We start from the raw sequence: 16,975 nt of genomic DNA, 5'->3' as shown, positions 1-16,975 counted from the left end.
TAATTCTGGTTTAAGAGATCGAGAACCACCTTACACGATCAGAATCGTTCATTTATTAGAGACTGGTGTCTGTAGCAGTAGGGAAGTTCTCCTCCAGATATTTTCTCGCTTCTGAAGTTGAAATGAAAACCTGTCGTGGAGCATTCGACGGAGATATTCGAAGCTTCGCAGGGTATAGAAGCGCAGGTTTCAGATTTTTCTCATAACATTCAGCCATCAACGGTTTAAAAAAAAGCCTTCTTTTTAAAAGGTCAGGACTAAAGTCTTCGACCAGGCGGAAGCAAAATTCTTTTAATTTAATCATTCCTGCCCGACGAGCTGCTCTTATAAGTTGTTCTTTGTCATGTACATAATGGAACCGGACAATTACCACCGAAGGTTTGTCTGTAGCACTCGGTGATCGACACCGAATTCTATGTGCCCGATCAATAAAGGAGGGTTATTCGGGAAAATCGTCGGAAACACTTCTTTTAAAAGTTGAGCAAAATATTTCGAAGGGTCATCTTTTTCTATGCCATCTGGAAGACCAAGCATACGTAAGTTCTGTCTTCTGGACCGATTCTCAAAATCGTCACTCTTGGCTTTAAGGGCTTCCATCAGCTTAATGGTCGAAATTAAATCCTGTTGCAGTTTTTCAATAGTCAAATCTCGCTTCCGAGCATCTTCTTGCAGAGACGCAATAAGAGTTTGTTGCTGTTTAATTACTAAATCCGTCTTAACCATGTACTCTTGAAAAGCCTTTATAACTTCTTTAAAAAATTGTTGTAGTTCAACAAATTTTTTATCCAAAACCTCCATAAACAATTCAAAAGTTAATTCAGTTTGTTGTGGCGGAGCCTGCTTTTTCCCGTTACCGTTCGGATTGCATCCGGGATCCCGTCCCTTAGACCTGAGAGACATTTCTGTTTGCATATCTTCAAAAGTTCACAACAAACTCTGGGCAGTAAATCCAAAAAAAAATAACAAAGAAACTTTCGGTATAGGTAAAAATAAGCTGAATAAGGGTGATCAAAGGTTAAAAAAAGTAAAGGTTATGGAGCGAATCCAAAACAGTACTCAGTCCATGAGCATCTCCAGCTGACTCCCCATGTAAACATTCCTATGCTCAGTGCATCCTGGAACTTTACTTGTGAAGTACAACATTCGTAACTGAACTGGGAGTCAGACCTCATGCTCAACTGCTAACCTGAGATTAGCAGCTAGCTGCAAACACATTGGCCTCTCAGTTTCAGCCTAGCCAAAGCTGGCACCACTGCTTCATTTGACTGGGATTGCCAAACTTAATTGAGAAAGATAGTAAGAGATTTGAAAGTCTTTCCTTTCAGTTAGTCCTGACGAAGGGTCTCGGCCCAAAACGTCAACAGTGCTTCTCCTTATAGATGCTGCCTGGGCTGCTGTGTTCCACCAGCATTTTGTGTATGTTGTTTGAATTTCCAGCATCTGCAGATTTCCTCGTGTTTGCTCTTTAAATTTTCAGATTTTTGTTGTTCATATTTGTAAAAATTTAAAGTAGTTTCATCTATTTCAAGAAAATATATTCTTTTATTTTTAATTGATTAAACCCTTTTAATCATTTATGCCCAGGCACAGGATAAGAAGGTATTTCACCAATTCAGTTTGACCATCTCCGAACCATAAGAAATAACTTCATTGCAGCATTCCTGAATAATGCCTTGCAATCATAAGCTGACTCTGGCAACATCTTTCTCATTACCTCCTGTATTTAGTGAAAGGGTTAAATAAAAAATTCTCTCCTATAGTATGCTTCTCATTAGAGCCACACCAGTGGCTGGAGTAACCAAAGCATCATGCAACTCCCAGCTGATCAAATCTGAATACGCTAATTTTTTGGGAAATGTATAGACGTCATATAAACTTTAAAAAAATTTACTTGAGATCCACTTCCTGGGAATTCATCAATAAAGTAATGCAGGCATATTTTTAATATCAGAAGATTTAGATCCTTCATGCTATTAAGCTTCAGGGAAGATTATCATCATTTATTTAAAAGTCATATGGGAATTCTAAGTAGTTCCCTTCTGTGTAACAGGAAAAATGATTGCTGCAGATCTCAGGAAATAAATATTATTTACTCATCTTCAAGAAGTAAAAAATGATTAAAATTCAGGGAGAAAGAATTCTGAGTCACTCATCAATTGTCAGGTTTACAGAAACATGCCATCAGGCTTTCTTCTCAATTTCCCAAATGTTGAAGATACAACAACCTGATGCACAAACAAATCCATGTTTCTTTTTGATTCCTCACCTATTTCACTGAATTAGTGAATAAATTGGAATGAAATAGTGAATAACTTAACTAGAAAGTTTATAAACGTATGCCTCTATCATTTCAAGAAGCTTAAAGAATACAGTGAAGGTGAAGAGAAAGAAGCAAATTTTTAAAAAGGAACAGTGGATTTCATTACAATTTTAAAAACAGACAGAGGAAGTAGCTACCTTGAAAACAACGGCATATAACCAAACCCGATCGGATATCTGAAAAGCAAAGAGAAAGCTACTGGAAATCTAAAATTAAAAAAAAAGTAATAGCAATATTCAGCAGGTCAGGGAGCATCTGTAGAAAGAGCTAGTCAAGGACCTGAGACATTAACTGTTCCTCTCTCCATATATGATGCCTGAGCTGCTGATTATTTCTAGCACTTTAAAAAAATATTCAAATTATATATATATATACCTTGTAATTTTTTTTTACATAAAGAAAAGACAACATAATATCTCAAGAGTACTTACTGTCAGTAACTGGTTCCATACAAAACCCAAGCAAAGCATGCAAAAAATCCACTACGTTATTCAATGAATCCTTGTTTACATACTCTCGTAGAGTTTGTCGAAACTGTACTTTGCTAAGTTTGTACAATCTTGTAAGGCAGTTCTGAGCCTAAAATAATTAATACATTTCAATATAAATGATCTTTTTAAAAAAATCATCATAGAAGTGTCATGCTGTACTGAAAGATTACCAGAACAATGTAATTTATTCCACTGAATAAACAATGATAAAACAATGAATGATTTAAAGGTAAATTACCAAATCTGAATTTCATTATGAATGAATTTTCACATTGCTCTTTAAAAATAGCAGCTTACATTCAGTTCAGTGGCAGGACTGATGTTAATATCTTCAATTCATTTTAAAACAGACACAAACACTGTGTTTAAATTTGGATGAATCTGTAAAGTAGCCCTAATTATAATCTACCTTATCATGAGGTTAATTCAACAGTGATGAAAACTCTACACATCACTACCAAAAATTATCTTCACTTCTATCAATAAAGAGACATTTTTGGCAACATATACAGCAATATAATTTGCTGTTTGTACTCATAAACAGAATTCACGTACTTGAAGGCGGAGACGATCTCCTGACAGGCCACGGTGTCCTTCACCACAACCGTACGCACATCCCAACGATTTTATGATTTTGATGAGCATTGTTAATGTAAGTTTATGAATGTTCCCCGGGACATCCTCCTCCTAAGTAAATATATGTACAACTTAGTACTTCAATGAAATAAACTATTGCAAATGAACACAAAATGTTGGATTGCAAATTGATTCCTCATAGAGAACAATTGGAGAAAAATATTCTAAAAGTTCATATAGTAACAAGTCTTTTGTACTTCCACATAGAAATGATATTTTTGTTAACAAAACTGTATATGGTTATGCATTTGGCAAAGAACCTTCAAAATAATTTTGATCATATAAAAGTCAGATATCTTCCTTTTTTTCTAATTCTACTCTTGATGGTTGTTGCTTTTACTGAATTTTACTTCACAAATGTTGAATGCTCTCAAAGGTACATCTTCAATAAATGATTTTTCACATGTAACAAAAACTGTTGTGAATTGAATTTTGGTAAATCATTTGACTGTGTTGTGTATTTCAACTGAGCCAGATCCTGTCTTCTCCAGTTATTCATATACACTTACTAACCAGTAGGAGTCATATGTCACAAAAATGGTAATGTGTAACTACTTTAGATTAGAGGTATTGGTTTTACTACCTAACTTCTCAAGAGCACATTTATTTTAAATTCGTATCAGTGAGAGTTTGGGCTGAAATAGACTTTTATGACAATGTTCTGCTGCATTCCCTTGTCTTGTGACACTGGACTCAGCAGGAAAGCTGGGCTTCTACAGACTTCATTGCTCCCAGCCTGAGGAATCTACCTGCTTAAGTACTAACGTAACTGAGATAAATCAGTAAACTGGCAAAATGGATATTCAGAATCCTTTATTTTACCAAAAAAAAAAGGCTGCTGAAAGAACTTGGTGGGTCAAGAAAGCATCTATGGAGAAAAATAGACAGCTAACTCTTTGGGTTGTGCCCTTTTTAAGAATTTATTTAAATATTGTCCATTTTTTTAGCCGAGTGTTTTTATTTTATAGTTAATTTTTCAACATCTTATATGATCTTTTACATATCAAGAATCATCTTTTTGCAAGGTACACAGATATTTTCAAATGTCTTTGACATTCAGGTTCAATTTCAATTTCAGCTTTGAGATCCAGAGAGTCTGGGGAATGGGGCCTCACCAACTGTCAAAGTCTTGCTGCAACCATAGCCAGTGACTTGCATTGAAATGGTCCCTAACTTCCCCAGTGCTCAGAGCTCAAAGGTTGTGACAAAGTTCACACTGGAGGAGAAAAAACATGGTCCAAGGGCACGTAGTCAATTATTTTAGGTCACCAGATCTACTTCAACGTGTTCTGAAATACTGAAAGGAACAGTGTGCCACTGGTAAATCTAACTAGTTTTGAAATATGTTATCTCAAGAACTAAAAGCAGCTTTAAGTTTCTAAATTACAGGTTATTACTTTCTTTAGAAGATGTACTGGTGAACGGCCTTTTAGTACATCTGCTTAAACAAAAACATTATCCGAAAAGTTCTTCATTTGTTTTTTTTTAATTTGAAAGCAGCTTAAAACATGAATATTTCTCCAGTGTCTTTGTAGGACCACTACACTTGCAATGTAATGTCAAATCATAGCCCCCATTTAACAATGACTACACAGTAACAATTCAAAGTACCTAATTTCTGATTAGCCTAAGAATGAAATGCTACATTTCACAAGTTTGAAACTTTTATACTCTGAACATTGTAAATAATAACAAACCTCTAGACTTCCGCTTTTTTTGTTTCCATCGTCTCCTCCACCACCTCCTCTGCCTCCACTTGCAGCCGCACTTCCAACGCCTTCCTCTGGTGCAGTTGGAAACGCACTGGATGACCCTCCTGGCGCTCCTCGCTGGTGATTGGCTGCATCTTTCTGCCACTTGTCACCTACATTATTCTCCTTATTTCCTGCAGTTTTGTAATTCTTATCCACTAATTGAACTACATCCAATTGCAGCAAGCAGTCTATAATGTTTAGCCCAACATCACATATCCGAGAACTAATATCATGGTTAAGCACCATAAACAAAGCTTTCAGAATGACCTAAAAGATACAAAGAACATCCATTTACAAATTCAATGCCAGAAATTGTCTCAGTTCACACATCTGAAGAGTCAGAGACAGGCTTGGATCATGTTGATTTTGACAGCCCAATTGAATCTTTGTTACCATACAACTGTAATTAAACTCAAGGCCACATTAGCACAATTATCCTACAGAGCTAAATGCCCAGGAGCAGCAACTAAATAAGATCATAAGACATATAGCAGAATTAGGCCATTCAGTCCATTGAGTCTGCTCTGCTATTCCATCATGGCTGATTTATTATCCCTCTTAACCCCCTTCTTCCTGTAAGCATTAACACTCTGACTAATCAAGAACCCATCAAACTCCATTTTAAATATACTCAAAGCCATCTTGGCAGTGATTCCAGAGTCACCACTCTTGCTAAATAAATTCCTTCTCATCTGTGTTCTGTATGGATGTCCCTCTATTCTGAGGCTGTGCCCTATCGTCAAAGATTCAGCCACTATAGGAAACATTCTCTTCACATCCACTCTTTCAAAATTCATCAGGTTTCAATGAGATTCCCCCCCACCCCACCATTCTTCTAAAGTCCAGCAGATATAAGCCCAGACCTATCAAAAGCTCCTCAAACATTAATCCTTTCATTGCCCAGAATCACTCTTGTGAACCTCCAATGCCAGCACATTTTTTTTTGTAGATAAGGGGCACAAATCTGCTCACAATACTACATGTGGTCTGGCCAATGCCTAATAAAGCCACAGCATTACATCCTTGTTCTTATGTTCTAGTCCCCCAACATGTATGCTACCATTGCATTTGCCTTCTTTACCACTGACACAACCTGCAAGGGAAGACAAATCTCAGGGTTGTATCCTACATACATACTTCAAAAATAAATATATTTTGAATCTTCCGTAAGGACTCCCAAGTCCCTTTGCACCTCAGATTTCTGTATTTTTCCCCATTTAGAAAAAAGTCTACGCATTTATTCTTTCTACCAACATGCATAACCATATACTTCCCTACACTATATTCCATCTGCCTCCTCTTTGCCCATTCTCCCAATTTGTCTACATCCTTCTATAGACTCCCTGCATCCTACACACCAATGCCACACACACACAATGCTGGAGGAACTCAGCAGGTCAGGCAGCATCTATGGAAATGAATAAACAGCTGAAGCTTCAGTACGAGAGCCTTCTACAGGACTAGAAAGGAAGAGGGAAGACAAAGAAATAAAAAGGTGGGGGGAGTGGAAGTTGGATAGCTAGAAGGTGATGAATGAAGCCAGGTGGAATCCGATAGGAGAGGAGAGTGGACCACAGGAGAAATGGAATGGGGCGGGGGGGGGGTGGGGGAGGGATATCCAGGTAGAGACGATAGGTAGGTGAGAAAAGGTAAGAGGTCAGAGTGGGGAATAGAATAAGAGGGAAGGTGGAGGGGGAGTGAAATTGTTTTTTTTTTAAACCAGAATAAGAAATCAATCTCCATACCATTCTCAACACTACCTGCCCCACCACCTATCCTCGTATCATCTGCAAAATTGGCCATAGGGCTATGATTTTCAGTCAACCAAATTATTGACATATAACATGAAAAGAGGCGGCCCCAATACTGAACCATGTGGAACACCACCAGTCACTGGCAGCCAACCAGAAAAGGCCCCCTTTATTCCCATTCTTTGTCTCTTGCAATCAGCCAATCTTCTCCCCATGCTAGTATCTTTCCTATAATATCATGGACTATTGCTAGCTAAGGAGTCTCATTTGAAATACCTTGTCAAAAGCCTTCTGAAAATACAAACAAACAACATCCACTGACTCTTCTATGTCCATCCTGCTGGTTAATTCTTCAAAGAATTTCAACAAATTTGTCAACAAGATCTCCCCTCATGGAAACCATACTGACTTTGGCTTCCAAGTACACCAAAATTACACCCTTAATAATGGATTTCAATGCCTTCACAACCACTGATGTCCGGCTAACTGGCCTATAATTTCCTTCCTTCTGCATCCCAACCCCTTTCTTAAATAGTGGAGTGGCATTTGCAATTTTCCAGCTTTCTGGTTCCATTCCAGAATCTAGTGATTCTTGAAAGATCATTATAAATAACTTCACAATCTCTTCAGGTATCACTTTCAGAACCCTGGGGTGAAGTCCATCTGGTCAAGGTTGCTTGCCTACCTTCAGGCCTTTCAAGTTCCTAAGCACCTTCTCCTTAGTAATAGCAACTACACTCACTTCTGTCCCGACACTCAAATTTCTGGCATACCACTACTGTCTTCCACAGTGAAAACTGACACAAAATGCTTATTAAGTTCATCTGCCATTTCTTTGCTCCCCATTACTCTCCAGCACCATTCTCCAGTTGTCCAATATACACTCTCATCTCATTTTCACATTTTATATATCTAGAAGTACTTTTGCTATCCGCCTTTATATTATTGGCTAACTTACCTTCATATTTCAAATTTTCATGTCTTTTTTAGTTGCCTCTGGGTTTTTTAAATCTTCCCCAGCCTCTAACTTCCCTCTAATTTTTGCTAAATTATATGCCTTCTCTTTTCCTTTTATGTTGTCTTTGACTTCCCTTGTCAGCTATGGTTGCCTTATCCTCCCTTTAGAATACTTTTTAATTTTTGCAGTCTGAGTTTTCTGAATCGTTTCCAGAAACTCCAGCCATTGCAGTTCTGCCATCATCCCTGCGACAGTCCCCTGCCAATCAACTTTGGCCAGTTCCTCACTCATGTAATTCCCTTTACTCCACTCAGATACTGATACAGCTGACTTTATCTTCCTCTCAAACCGCAAGGTGAATTCTATCATATTATAATCTTGCATCCCAACAGTTTTACTTAAAGCTCCCTAATCAATCTGGTTTATTACACTACACCCAATCCAGATTTGTGCTTCCCCGAGTGAGCTCAACTGCAAGCTTTTCTAAAAAGGTGCCTTGTAGGTATTTTATAAATTCTCTCTTGGGATCCAGCACTGACCTAATTTTCCCAATACACCTGCATATTGAAATCGTTCCTTGACTATCATAACATTACCCTTTTAACATGCCTTTTCCATCTCCAATTGCAATTCGGCTCCAAGGCCTGTATATAACTCCCATCAGGGTTTTTTTTTAAACCCTTGCAGTTTCGTAACTCTACCCACAGGGATTCTACATCTTTGAATCCTACTTCACCTGCTTTAAGGATTTAATATTTTCCCCAACAAAGCCATCTCACACCTTCTGCCAACCTGCCTGTCCTTTTTGATACAGTGTGTATCCTTGGCTGTTAATCTCCCACTTATGACCTCAAATACACAACTCAGTGATGCCTACATAATACCTGGCAGTCCCTTAACTGCACAAGACCATCGACCTTATTCTGTATACTGCATACATTCAAACACACTACCTTCAGTCCTGTATGTATTACCCTTTTCGATTTTGCCCTTCAACTCACCCCACTGACTGCAATTTTGTCCTAGCATCTGCTTGTCGTTCCTCACAGTCTCACTACACACTGCATCTACTTGTACACCAACTGTCCCATCCTCAGCCCTATCACTCCGGTTCTCATCTCCCTGCCAAATTAAATCTCTGAGAGTGGATCCTAAAGCTCCTCTAATCACTTTTTAAAAGCTTCCAGTTGTTGAAAACTTATTTTGTGACAAATACTGAACTTTATAAATAATTCAAAAAGATATATACTCTAAAAATATTAAACATTATACTTACTTAAATACACGTGGAAGTACTAAAATTAAATAAGCAACATTAAGAAAAAAAATCAATGCCTTACCAACACTTAACAAAGTTGAAAGAAAAATTAAAGTGGCCTGACAGCCATTACAAAGACTGCAAGATGATGTACAGGGTGATCTGAATATTGCTCATTACAGAATCTCACAGCATGGAAACTGGCTATTCGGCCCAACACATTCATGTTTGTTTTCATACTGAATAGAGAGCACCCTTCCCAATTATTTCTATCTTGCGGCAGCACATGTTCCACTGCCCCGGTCACCAGGACACTACTTAAATACAGTCAGCAACTCAGCATTTTCTGGCAGTGCATTTCAGGCACTTGCCACTCTCTATGTGAAGGTGGTTGACTCTCACATCCCCTCTATATTTTGCCCCCTTTAATGAAAATCTGTGTCTTCCAGTTTCATGTGTCTGATGGAGGGAAAAGTTGCCTGCAGTATACTCTATCTATACCTCTCACGGCTCTACATAATCCAATCATGTCCCTTCTTAATCCGCTACTGTCCAGGGAAAACAGATCTTGCTTCTGCAGTCTCTGCCCATAACTGAATGGCTCCATGCCAATGAATCTGCTCTGCACTCTTTCCAGTGTTACCCTTCCTATGGCATACAGCATAGCACAGTACAGCGTTGTACAGGCCTTTCAGCCCATGAGGTAATGCCAATCGATATAAACCTATTGCACAATCAGTCGAACCCTTCCCTCCAACAGAGCCAGAACCCTCCATTTTTCTTATATCCACGTACCTATCTATGAATCTCTTAAATGTCCCTTTTGTATCAGCCTCTACCAACAACCCCAGCATTGCATTCCAGGCACCTACAAATCTCTGTGTAAAACAGGCTACCTCTGACATCTCCCCTAAACATTCCTTCACTTGCTTTAAATGGACATCCTCTGGTATTGGCCAATGTTGTCCTGGGAAAAAGGTGCTGGCTGGCTGCTCCGTCTGTGCCTCTCATAATCTCACATGTCTCTATAAAAATCACCTGTCCTCTGTCTTCCCTCTGAAGAGAAAAGCTCTAGTTCACTCAACGTTTCTCCAAAAGACATGCTCTTTAATGTGCCGCAGTTCCCGAGGAGACACAAAGGGAGAGAGAGTTTAAAAGAAGGGATCTGGGGCACCCAGCACATTTTGGACACATTAGTTTCCCAGGAGACATTGTATTGTGCATAATTAGACACTTGGCAAGGACGAATAAAAAGAAGTTAGGTTTAAGCAGAGCGGCCATTGTGTGAATAGGTCAGTGTTAAAGTGGAGAGTTGGCTCATTGAGACTTCGGCGAGGAGAGCCGTAAGCTCCAAGCAGATGTTTGTTGTTATTTATTCTCTGTTTCTTATTGCACATTTAGAGCAGTGGTGATACCAGCCAGGCAGGATAGTGGAATCCTCCTGTTACGGGATGTGGGAAAGCTGGGAGACTGCCAGTATCCCAGATGACTACACTTGCAAGAAATGCATCCAGCTGCAGCTTCTGACAGATTGTGTTGAAGAATTGGAGCTGGAAGTGGATGAACACTGGATTATTTGGGAAGCTGGTAGACAGGACACCAAGGGAGGCAATTGCAGTCAAGATGCAGGACGCAGGTACATGGGTGACTGGGAAGAGGGCAAAAGGGGAGCCAGTGCAGAGTATCCCTATGATCATTCCCCTCAACATTTTAGATACTGTGGGGGAGGGGGGGTAGAACGACTTAGCAGAGGAAAGCCACAGCAGTCAGGTCTCTGGCAGTGAGTCTGGCTCTGTGGCTCAGAAGCGAAGGGGAAAGAAAGGGTAAACTGTAAATATGGGGGGGGGGGCTCACTGGTTAGGGGAACAGAAAGGAGGTTCTGAGGATGTTAATGAGATTCCTGAATGATATGTTGCTTCTTGGGCGCCAGGGTGATGGACATCTTGGACTAAGTCCACAAAATACTCAAGTGGGAGGATAAGCAGCTCAATGTTCTGAGGTTCTACTGTTTTAGGTGTGATAGAGTGGGAGGGAAAAGGGGGTGGGGTGGCATTACTAGTCAGGGAAAATGTCAAGGCAGTGCTCAGTTAGGACTGACTGGACAGCTCATCTATTGAGATACAAGGCTGGAACTGAGGAATAAGAAATGGGTGACCACGCTAATCGGATTATTTTATAGACCACCCAACAGTCCTTGGGTTATAGAGGAGTAAATTTATAGAGAGATCACATACTGCTGCACAAAACATAAGGTTCTGATAGTATTGTAGGTGATCTTAACTTTCCATATATTGACTGGGAATCCCATGCTGTAAAAGAGCTGGATGGGAAAAGAGCTTGTCAAATGCGTTCAGGGAAGTTTCCATAATCAATACCTAGAATACCCAGCTAGAGAGAATGCGATACTAGATCTCAGGGAATGAAGCAAGGCAGCTGACAGGAGTTTGTGTAGAGGAACACTTTGCAACTGGTGATCATAATGCCATTAGTTTCAAGATAATTATGAAGGATAGGTCTGGTCCTCAGGCTGAATTTCTGAATTGGAGAAAAGCCAATTTTGATGGTATCAGAAAGGATCTGGAATGTGTGGATTGGGACAGGTTGTTTTCCAGCAAAGGTGTACTTAGTAAGTGGGAGACTTTCAAAAGTGAAATTTTGAGAGCACAGAGTCTGTATGTTCCTGTCAGAAAAGGCAAAGGTAACAGGTTTATGGAACCTTAGTTTTTGAGTGCTATTAAGGCCCTGCTTAAGAAAAAGGAGGTACATAGCAAATATAGGCAGAAACAAACAAATGAAACACTTGAGGAGTATAAGAAATGCAAGAGAACATAAGGAAATCAGGAGGGCAAAAACAAGGCATGAGATTGCTCTGGCAGACAAAGAGAAGGAGAATCCCAAGGGCTTCAACAGATATATTAAGAGCAAAATGATAGTAAGGGACAAAATTGGAAGATGAGAGTGTAATCTATGCATGTAGCTGTAAGAGATGGGGATCTTAAATGGATTTTTTGCATTTGCCTTTACTCCAGAGGTGGACACAGAGTCTACAGAAATGATGCAAAGCAGCAATGTGGTCATTGACCGTATACAGGTCACAGAGGAGGTGGTTGCTGCCTTCAGGCAAATTAGAGTCAATAAATCCCTAGAGCCTGACAACGTGCTCCCTCATACTCTGTGGGAAGCTGGTGTAGAAATTGAAGAGGCCCTAACAAAGATATTTAAAACATCTTTAGCCATGGTCAAGGTGGCAGAGAATTGGAGGATAGCTAATGTTGCTCCATTATTTAAGAAAGGCTCTAGGAATAATCCAGGAAATTACAGGCCAGTAAGTGAGTAAGTTATTGGAAGGTATTCTAAGAGACTAGACAAATCAGTATTTGGCTAGACTGGGACTGATTAAGGATACTCAACATGCATTTGTGTGTGCTAAGTCATGCCTAACCAAATCTTGAATTTTTTGAGGAAGTTACCAGGAAAGTTGATGAAGGAAAGGTAATAGATTTTCACCACATGGACTTCAGCGAAGCCTTTGACAAGGTCACTCATGGGAGTTTGGAAAAAGGTTCAGTCACTTGGTATTAGAGATGAGGTGGCAAATTGGATTAGATATTAGCTTCGCAGAAGAAGCCAGAGAGTGGTTGCGGACAGAGACCCAGTGGCATGCTGGGTCCATTGTTGTTTGTCATTTATATCAATGATCTGGATGATAATATGGTCAACTGGATCAGCAAATTTATGGATGACACCAAGATTGGGGGTGCAGTGGATAGCAAGGATGACAATCAAAACTTGCAGCAGGATCTGGACCAGCTGGTGAAACGGGCTGAAAATGGCCGATGGCATTTAATGACACAAGTCTGAGGTTCTGCACTTTGTGAGGACAAGCCTGGGCAGGACACGGTGAGCAGCAGGGCACTGAGGAGTGTGGTAGAACGGACAGAACAGAAAATACAGATCCATTATTCCTTGAAAATGGTGTCACAGGTGGATAAGATTGTAAAGAAAGCTTTTGGCACATTGGCCTTCATAAATCAATGTCTTGATTGCAGGAGTTGTGATGTTATGTTGAAATTTTATAAAACATTTTTGAGGCTAGTTTGGAGAATTGTGTGCAGTTTTCATTACCTACCTACATGAAAGATGTAAATAAGACTGAAAGAGTGCAGAGAAAATTTGCAAGGATGTTGCCAGGACTTCAGTTATAGGGAAATGTTGTACAGATTCCGACTTTATACGCTAGAATTTAGAAGATTGAAAGGAAATTCAAAAGATTGAGGGATATATACAGAATTATGAGGGGTATAGATAAGGCAAATGTAAGCAGGCTTTTTTGCACTGAAGTTAGGTGAGACTACGATTAGAGGTCATGGGTTAAGGGTGAAAGGTGAAATGTTTAAGGGGAAAATGAGAGGGAACTCAGGGTGGTGAGAGTATGGAACGAGCTGTCAACACAAGTGGCAGATGCGGGTTCCAAATCAATACTTAAGAGAAATTTGGATAAGTACATGAACGAGAGGAGTATGGAGGGTTATGGTCTGGGTGCAGGTCAATAGAACTCAGCAGATTAATAGTTTGGCATAGAGTATATGGGCTGAAGTGCTTCTTTCTGTGGCTGTTCTTTTCTATGACTTTATGTATGTATTCTCTAATTGAGGCAGCATCCTGCTAAATTTCCTCTGCACCCACTCTAAAGCTTCCACACCTTTCATATAATGAAGTGACTAGAAATGAACACATTGTGGTCTGAGCAGAGTTTGATGGAACTGCAAAATTACCTCACTAGTCTTGAAGTCAATCCCCTGTATAACAAAGGCTAGCACTCTACATGCTCTCTTAACCCTGCGCCCCCCATCAACTTGTGCAGCAACTTTGAGGGATCTATGTACTTTGACCCCAAGATCCTTCTGTTCCACCACACTGTTAAGAATCCTGCCTTTGATCTTGTACTCTGCCTTCAAGTTTGATTTCTCAAAGTGCATCATTTCACACTTTTGGGGATTGAATTCCATCTGCCATAAGATATAGGTGCAGACTTAGGCCATTTGGCCCATTGAGTCTGCTCTGCCATTTCATTTTGGCTGATCCAATATCCCTCCCAGCCCCAATCTCCTGCCCTCTCCCTGTATCTATTCATACCCTGATCAATCTATCAACCACTGCCTTAAATATACAAAGTCCAAAATTATTATAAATATAAATACATAAAATTAGCTTATATACATAGACTGATTGCAGGTACAAAAAGTGATGTTACATACAAGAGTACCTGTACATAAGGTGAAGTATTGTAGGTTTTAATGGTAGAGGTCTGACGGCTTGAGCAAATGACTGTTTTTGAGTCTAGTGGCTCTGGTGAGGAAGCTACATAGCTTCTTCCCTAATCTATGCGGGTCAAACAGTTCAGGAACAGGGTGAGTGGTATCATTCATGATATTGTTATCCTTCTTCTGGTATCTTTCTGTATATATGCCCTTGATAGCAGGGAGGTCGGTGCTGGACAGTTTTAAATACCCGTTGTAAAGCTTTCCTGTCAGCCGCAGTTTCCATTCCACACAGTGACGCTGCATGTTAAGATGTTCTCAACTACGCATCAGGTCGTGAGTTCTGATGTGCAGAGATCTTTTCAACCTCCTCAGAAAGTAGAGGCTTTCTTGATGGTGGGGAATGTGTTCAGGGACCATGAGAGGTTCTGAGAAATGTGCACTCTCAGAGTTTGAAACTGCTTGCAGTTTCTGCTGCAGTGCCATCGATGTGAATGGTGCGAGTTTTCCTGAAGTAGATAGCCATCTCCTTCGACTTGGTGGCATTGAGAAAGTGGTTATTTGCTTGGCACCAGCCCTAAATGTCTTCCATCTCCTCTCTGTTGGCAGTCTTATTGCTGTTTGTGGCGAGCCCAACTACTGTGGTGTAATCAACAAGCCTGACAATGTGATGACTGGCCCCTCTGTCTTGTGTGCAGAGTGTACAGCAGTGGGCTCAGAACACAGCCCTGGGGGGCACCCATGTTGAGGATGATGGGGAGGAAGAAGCTGTTGTACATGCTGACTATCTGAGGTCTGTGGGTAAGGACGCCCAACACCTGGTTACACAGTGGTGTATTTAGATCGAGAAGTAGGAGCTTCTTCATCAGTGTCTGTAGGACAATAGTGTTGAATGCCGAAAGGAAATCCAGAAATAACATTCTGGCATAATGAAGGATAGCGTCACACGTCTTCCGAACCTCTCGGTGTTAGCACGTGCAAGGATCGATGGATTTGTACCCAAGGACCTCCTGCTCTTCTGTACTATGAAAGAATTTATCATTGATGATTTGCTGTATGCCCTAGCTTCACTAGTACTCCTAAAATGTATATTTTCATGTTTGTCTGGATTAAGCACCATCAGCTCATTTCACCAATACAGTGATATCTCTCTGCATTTTAAGGGACCTTCCAAACTATCTATATTTTGCTAGTTTTCTTGACATCCATAAATGTAATAATCTTGCCTCCACATCCTCTGTCCTGCTCTCACCAAAACACTCTAGTTACGTCTTTGAAAATAGGCTAACCAAATTGATCAGGGAGAATCTATCCCTTACAAAGCCATCTTGGCTGACACTGATTAGGCATATAGGTGACCAGACATATAGATGAGGGTAGGGCAGTAGATGTCATCTACATGGATTTTAGTAAGGCATTTGACCAGGTACCACACGGTAGGCTTATTCAGAAAGTCAGAAGGCATGGGATCCAGGGACGTTTGGCCAGGTGGATTCAGAATTGGCTTGCCTGCAGAAAGCAGAAGGTCGTGGTGGAGGGAGTACATTCAGATTGGAGGGCTGTGACTAGTGGTCTTCCACTAGGATCTGTTCTGGTACCTCTACTTTTTGTGATTTTTATTAACTAACTGGATGTGGGATAGAAGGGTGGGTTGGCAAGTTTGCAGATGACACAAAGGTTGGTGGTGTTGTGGATAGTGTTGAGGATTGCCGAAGATTGCAGAGAGACATTGATAGGATGCAGAAGTGGGCTGAGAAGTGGCAGATGGAGTTCAACCCGGAGAAGTGTGAGGTGGTACACTTTGGAAGGACAAACTCCAAGGCAGAGTACAAAGTAAATGGCAGGATACTTGGGACTGTGGAGGAGCAGAGGGATCTGGGGGTACATGTCCACAGATCCCTGAAAGTTGACTCACAGGTAGATAGAGTGGTTAAGAAAGCTTATGGAGTGTTAGCTTTCATAAGTTGAGGGATAGAGTTTAAGAGTTGCGGGGTAATGATGTAGCTCTATAAAACTCTGATTAGGCCACACTTGGGAGTACTGTGTCCAGTTCTGGTCGCCTCACTATAGGAAGGATGTGGAAGCATTGGAATGGGTACAGACGAGACTTACCAGGATGCTGCCTGGTTTAGAGAGTATGCATTATGATCAGAGATTAAGGGAGCTACAGCTTTACTCTCTGGAGAGAAGGAGGATGAGAGGAGGCACGATGGAGGTATACAAGATATTAAGAGGAATAGATAGAGTGGACAGCCAGCGCCTCTTCCCCAGGGCACCACTGCTCAGTACAAGAGGACATGGCTTTAAGGTAAGGGATGGAAAGTTCAAGGGGGATATTAGAAGAAGGTTTTTTACTCAGAAAGTGGTTGGTGTGTGGAATGCACTGCCTGAGTCAGTGGTGGAGGCAGATGCACTAGTGAAATTTAAGAGACTACTAGACAGGTATATGGAGGAATATAAGGTGGGGGGTTATATGGGAGGCAGGGTTTAAGGGTCAGCACAACATTGTGGGCCAAAGGGCCTGTACTGTGCTGTATTGTTCAATG

General features: G+C 40.6%; 1 protein-coding gene across 1 annotated transcript in view; it reads right to left on the bottom strand.

Annotated features, from left to right (window-relative positions):
• The window catches only part of LOC132392113 (protein unc-80 homolog), a 208,351-nt gene that overhangs the window by 139,968 nt on the left and 51,408 nt on the right, over nt 1-16,975 (bottom strand). Inside the window, 3 exon segments of the mRNA XM_059965960.1 lie at nt 2,752-2,899; nt 3,346-3,498; nt 5,145-5,468. Of these exon segments, the coding sequence (XP_059821943.1) occupies nt 2,752-2,899; nt 3,346-3,498; nt 5,145-5,468 (625 nt within the window).

This window comes from Hypanus sabinus, chromosome 4 (assembly GCF_030144855.1).
Source record: "Hypanus sabinus isolate sHypSab1 chromosome 4, sHypSab1.hap1, whole genome shotgun sequence".
NCBI classification, from domain to species: Eukaryota; Metazoa; Chordata; class Chondrichthyes; order Myliobatiformes; family Dasyatidae; genus Hypanus; species Hypanus sabinus.
This window is presented reverse-complemented; position numbering and strand designations above follow the sequence as displayed.